The following is a 6,426-nucleotide window of genomic DNA, read 5'->3' on the forward strand; positions in this document are numbered from 1 at the left end:
CACAGCCCCCCCCCCCACCATTTTGAGCCATGTATTCATCTTTTCTGTACCCTCCCCACCTCCCCTTCCAAGGATATTTTCCACCCCACCACCAGTAGCCACAGCACCCTCCTGGTGAGATTCCAAGCTCTCACTTCTAAGCAGCACACAAAACTCTGAGCATGAGACGATTAGAAGAGAAAGAGGGAAGGGGAAAGTATCGACAGGAGTAAATTGAAAGAAATCATAACTTGAGCATAAAGATAGCAGTTTGAAAGGTAAAGTATTCAGAGAAAGCCCTTTCCTGGATGAATCTAATTGTTTTGTTATCTTTACCCACCAAAGCATTTACTTTGGTTTGTCGCCCGATCCACAAACACTTTCGAGGAGATGACATTACCGAAAGGCAGGAACATCTGCATCAGCTCAGCATCCCCAAACTCCTGGGGCAGATGGTAGATAAACAGGTTACAGCCCTCTGGTCCTATGAAGAGAAAAAGAAGACCCATGAATGGAGAGAAATAGGATCTAAGAAAGCATATAGCAGAGATTTATTTTAGTATCCCCTCTCTGACTAGTGACAGGTCACCTCTAGGAAGCAGTCTGTAGACTCTCAGAGGAATGGACAAAGCAGAAGACCAGGAACTCAGAAAGTCACCTAGAAGCTGTGCTAACTTCTTTAACCTTCCCAGCACAGACACAAAGATAAAATATATAGACAGAGGAATGCAGCAGCACATGTGGCCATGGAAAGACAGAATGGAAGAATGAGAACAAAAAAACCCTGAAAGAATGGAGTTCATAATTTATCTTGACTCCTCATAATGTTGTTGAATGTCTAAAGTTTTCGGTAACCAACACTAACCCTTTCTCAGTGTCTACATGCAGAAGTTTCAGTATCATTTTTGTGCCTGTGAGAGGACTCTGAGAACAAGTAGAAAGATATGCACACACCCACAGGCTGACTTTGTGGAATTTTACATTCATACCCCCAGGTTGGCTCAACCTGAACACTCCCCCAAATTTAGACCATTTGGCATATCCCCCATTCTGGACATTTCTGCAAGAGAGATTAGAGATGGATTTAAATCCAAATTACTAGAGAAGAGGCATTGCTTTTTTTACCTCAGTGCTATAACATATACTCTTACAGACTTCCGATGATCCTTGGAAAAATATCTAGAGAGGAGTCTTTAGTTGGAATGTGTAGTTTAGTTAAAGTAGACACCCTCAGAAAATGTTCTTTTGAAATTGTATTTTAGGGCAGAAGAGGGAGAAGTTGCCTCTGGCCAAATTGCCTGGAATGAAATTTTTCAATGTGACTTTTATTTTTAAGCATGCTGTCCTTGAGCAAAAGTCAAAAGAAAAGATGTGTGTCCAAGTGTTTTTATTGAAAAATAAACATTTAAATCCCTTGCACTATTCAATAGCAGAAAAATATATAGTTTGACGAGGCAGGGATTTTTTTTTATGGTCTTATTTCCAAAGGTACTTCCAGCTACTGCTGACCTTGACAGGTAACTCCACAGTGGTCAAGCTGAAAGGGATACAGTGTGTGATCACTGCTGTGAGGTTAAAAGGACAGAGAAAAGGATGGTTTCCTCCTTCCTGCAGCCCATAGGCCTACAGTCCTGTCACCTGACTCAGCCAAATTTCCGCCATTTACTTCTGGGTAAGGAAAGTTTTTTTTTTTAATTTGTCTTATTTTCTTCATCAGGACATAATTACAGTGTCATAACACAGCAAATTACAGCTTTGTCTTTCCTGTTGGGGAAAGAAGGTTGCCTTAGAGGCTCCCACCTTTTATTAGCCATTCCTCAACCCACCAGCTGGCAGGAAAATTACGGTGAAGGCAGGATTTTGACAGATGCCTGTTTAAGGCTCACTAAAATTCCTGGGTCTCAGCGTGATTGAAGTCACAGGTTCTCCACATTTCCTTTTGGAGTAGTAGAAAAATGAAGCCTTAATGACTAATTGATAAGCACAGTTTTCCCCGCTAATTTGCTAAGAGGACTGTCATGAAGGAACAGCTGATCCTTTGCATTTCCTAGAGGTCATGAGGATGGTTCCACAGTTTCTTCTAAAACAGGGATACTCCTACTGTGGGATAATTAAGCAATTAAGCAGCCAGTCATCTGCTTAGCTAAATTACTTTTGAACCTCAATGGCACACAACTGGACTCCTCTATTTCATGCCAAGCTTTTCCATCTTCCCACAGTTATAGATAGTAATATATGAGAAGCACAGTTAGCCTTGATTCGGACAAAAAGGAAAGAAAAGTTTTAAGGAATGCAAGATTATGAAATGTCTGTAAGTTACAGGCAAACCATACTGGATAATGGAAAAAGCTGTGATTGACAGCACAAAAGCACATGGTAGATAACTCTGTGGTGGGTCCATTTTGATTTGCCTTGCTTGGACCTGAGATGCTAAAGACATTTCTCTGCCCATGCTCCTCACCCTCCAGCTTGTTAGTTATTTAGCATGGGGACAACCGCAAACCCAACCTATCCCTAGCTGTCCCCTATCAAATTTAACTCCATATACATGTCCTAACATCAGCTGACTATTATTGCATCCCCAACACCATGAATCAGTGTCATAAGAAAAGGCTGTGAATAGATTTCTCTCTGAACAATAATTAAAAATGGGCTGTCCCGTGTATGAAGTTAGGCTGCAGCCGTTTGGCCACCTGCACACCTCATCTCTACAGCAAAACATTGAGAGTCTGGAATTTCATTGCCTCTTCTGTATCTGCTTGCTATTCACTTCCCACAATGTTTGAGCACAAGGCAGATGAGAAGCACAAGGCAGATGAGAATCACAAGCCTCCACTACTTTATTTTAATATCTAAGTTTACTTCTGACTTTCTAAAACTACGTCAGGATGAACAATACCATACAAATTTAAAATTACCCCCCAGTTTTGCCTGGTTGCCATGGCCTGAACCAAAATTTCATCTCTACCTTTGATCATTTTGGATTCGTTCCATCCTATGCACCCAGTCATAGCCTGAGTGCTCATGGGGAAATAATGACTAGTCTCTACAGCAAGACTGCAGCTGCCAAGCGGCTCTGGGCTTCTTATCCAACTGGGATCTGGGAGTGGTAACTTAGTATTTTTATTAACAATGTGATCACTGATTTTATTGTTGTGGTCGGCCTGGTTCATTAACAAATCAATATTTGTACACATCCTTGGAAACATAAATTACTCTTCTAAGCAATGACAATTACTAGTATTAGACTTCCCTCATGCTCTGTTTTCTTATTAAACATTAGACATGTTTCAAGGTCTTGACCCTCTGCTAAAAGGGAGTGTCATGCTTTAGAGATTCTCCCTCTAGCAAGGAGGAGAAAAAGCCACAGCATCTATAAACACTGCAGGAAAATGGATGAAACTGGGAATGGCAACTTGCATCACACTAGTTTTTCATGTCATATATCTGGCCCCCAAGCATCCTCAATAACAGCTGCTTACAGGAAAGTAGGAGGAGTTATGAGATAACTTGGACACTGAATGACCCTCACCCTCAACCCACAGAGATACACATGCCTTGTGAACAGAGGAATCTTTGGGCAGTGTGGTTTTCAAACTGTGCACAAAAGCTATCCTTTGCTTCTGATGGTTCCTGGCACAATGCTATGCTGAGCAATGATCATCTCTCCATTTTGTCTTATATTTAATCTAGCCCCACTAAGTAAATAAAAAACCAAACTCCTTCAGTGGCAAGGGGGGGAGGCAATCTCTGTAATGATAAGTTAGGTAGGCGCATCTGTTCTCACAGCAGGTACATGTACTACAGCTAATCAGGAGCTGGAAGTTCTGTTCCACAGGAAAATCTGACATTGGAAAAAAATTGATTCCAAAGTGGATTGAAATGCAGAAATTTCTAATTTTCGTACAAAAATTAGAGTTTTGTCTCCCAAAGCAGTTCTAGGCTGTCAGACTGTTTGAGTTTGATAGTGTAATCTTAATTAATTTCATTCTGTCACACTATATTAAATATAATTTTATATTTAATAACACATATAAAATACATGTGAATGATCTAATAGAGGATAAGAGTTGAGATGTAATTATTTATGAGGGTCTCTTACACTAAGCTGGAGCACCTGAATTAAATGCCTCTCTCAGGCAAGCAGTCTTCTCTTCTAGTCAAAAGAGAACAGCGGACTCCCTGGAGGACGGTTGCGACTATCTCAGTGGGTTGCTTTTGATTATCACACTGGTCCCCACTGAGGATAAAGGGAACATAAGGGACTCCTTACTCAGACAAGTCTTTGGGTCCAAAACATTACAGGCCATGCATACCTCCCAGAATGTGGGACATTCACCTCTTCATTTTTCATGTCTCCAGTGCAGCCATACGGTCCTGCGGAATAGCTAACCCAGACTCATCTCATAGTCAATGTCTAGAAATAGGTAGTTTTACTACATGATTCTTATCATACTGATATAAAGATTGGGCTGTAAAAGGGATGATTTCTTTTTCAAGATTATCAAATGAGACTGAAAGGACTAGATCAGCTCCTCTAAATAGAAGGTCCTCATTCTCTAAATAGCAGCTGTCTGAAATCACGTTACTGGCTTCTAATGAAAGGCCACCAGCGCTTTGTTTCCTACTAAATTCTTTATTCCAATGCAATTGCTTTTTTTAAATCTGTGTCCCTAACACACACACACACACACAGAGACACCCCCCCCAACATTAGTGCCTATGTTGCTGTGAACTTCAACATGCTCTCTTCCCTGGGGACTGAGGAGATCTCAGCATTGATTTCCTGTGAGGACATTCCTGCATATTACTCTTAGTGCCAATGATGCCAAACACAAAAAATTGAGAAAAAAGTCAGTGGACCAGGGATTCAAAGTAATCAGATTTTTAATGTTTTCTCTTTACATGTATGAGGAGGGGAACAAATGTGGTGAGGATGGCATGCTGAGGCCAGAAAGAAGGACTGCCCATTTACTCACCTTCTCTCTGTTGCTGTGGGATCATGGGAGGTGGCTGTGGGAAAGCTTGGCTAATCTGGCCATAAGCAGCAGGATAAGCAGCTATTAAGGGAGAGAAAAGGAGAGAAGAAAGAGGGACAAAATTCAATGCTGGAAAGCAGTATCTTTCATTCCAAACCACCATACTAAGCTAGAGCTGGGCTTTCCTCCTGCATTTTCGCTCTGGGGATGGCAATCTCACACAGCCTGAGATGTGGCAGAAGTACTATGGTTGCTCTCCAGGCAGTGCCACATGGCCCTGAGCATCTGCCCTGTGTTCAGTGTAAATGGGGTGTCTGCTGAGATCTCTGCCAGTGGAGAAAGGTAATCATTCCAGATGGTTTCAAAAACACATTCATTCACGAGATCAGCACGTAGATACTCATGCTGACAGCCATGAACAGAGACAATGCACAGCTTTCCCTGTGTAATTTCTCTTACACCCTAACTCACATGCTTACAAAAAAAGTTCACACGTGTCCTCCCTTACTCTAACCTTTGTCTTATGACACATTGTATAGGCACAGTTGCACATAAACAGTTGCATATGCAATTTCTTTCATGTCTGTAGAGACTTCCCCACTCTCTCACAAAAAACACAGTGTAAACAGCGTGCAGCAATTAAAAAATTCCCCCCCCGTCAGCTCCCCCTCCAAGCAGAAAAGGGGAGCCATTCAGTACCAGAGATGGTAGATGATGTGCCTTGCTGCTAAGAATACGCTTGTGAGGCCAGAGAGTCATGGCTAGGAGCCATGTGTGTGCAGAGGGCTTAATTAACAGCTCAACAGGTTGAGCTTCCCATCTATCAAACCTCACAAGCAACAAATGACAATAACTAAAACACTGGCAAATTAAGCCCTACATAGACAATTAAGTTTCCAGATAGAGCACTGACATGAGATAATAGCCATTCCTCAGCAGGAGCTCACGATTGCTTCATTTACCACAGGAAGTAATGACTTTGGGGTTGCAGCTTCCTCGCAACATTGACTATGGACACATTCCAAGGGAAGGCTGAACACGGCTGGGTCATGGTCTGCACCAGGTCAATTTGGCTGGTGTCAGTCCATCAACTGCAAAGGAGCTGCTCAGCATACAGGGCGATGTGAGTAAAGGCTCACCTATTGAGAGCCATGGACAAAGCTGCTGGGAAACGAGGCATAACTTGAGGCAAGCCTCAAAGTAAATAGCTAGGGTATGGCGAGCGTAGCCATAGTCTAAAATATGGATACGTGCAGATATACCATACCCTGCCAGGCTCTGCAAGGTGAGGTTGCCCATCTCCCCTCCTTGCTGCAGCACTCAGGAGACCTGTTATAGAAAGTGGCCCCCAAATCAGTGTTCTGAATTTGCACTTGTGTTCTGTGCTAAGCAGACCAGACCTGGTCATGGCAAAGAAACTGCACCCAGGTATGGGTCAGTAGGAGCCTTTTCCTACAGAAAGGAAAGA

The 6,426-nt window shown here is 42.4% G+C and overlaps 1 protein-coding gene across 1 annotated transcript in view; it reads right to left on the reverse strand.

Moving 5' to 3' along the window:
- The window catches only part of CELF4 (CUGBP, Elav-like family member 4), a gene marked incomplete at its 5' end in the record, with an annotated part of 32,445 nt that overhangs the window by 12,046 nt on the left and 13,973 nt on the right, over nucleotides 1-6,426 (reverse strand). Inside the window, 2 exons of the mRNA XM_010295206.1 lie at nucleotides 380-463; nucleotides 4,959-5,039. Of these exons, the coding sequence (XP_010293508.1) occupies nucleotides 380-463; nucleotides 4,959-5,039 (165 nt within the window). The remainder of the gene's footprint in view (nucleotides 1-379; nucleotides 464-4,958; nucleotides 5,040-6,426) is intronic.

The sequence above is a fragment of the Phaethon lepturus genome, unplaced genomic scaffold (assembly GCF_000687285.1).
Source record: "Phaethon lepturus isolate BGI_N335 unplaced genomic scaffold, ASM68728v1 scaffold9089, whole genome shotgun sequence".
Taxonomy (NCBI): Eukaryota; Metazoa; Chordata; class Aves; order Phaethontiformes; family Phaethontidae; genus Phaethon; species Phaethon lepturus.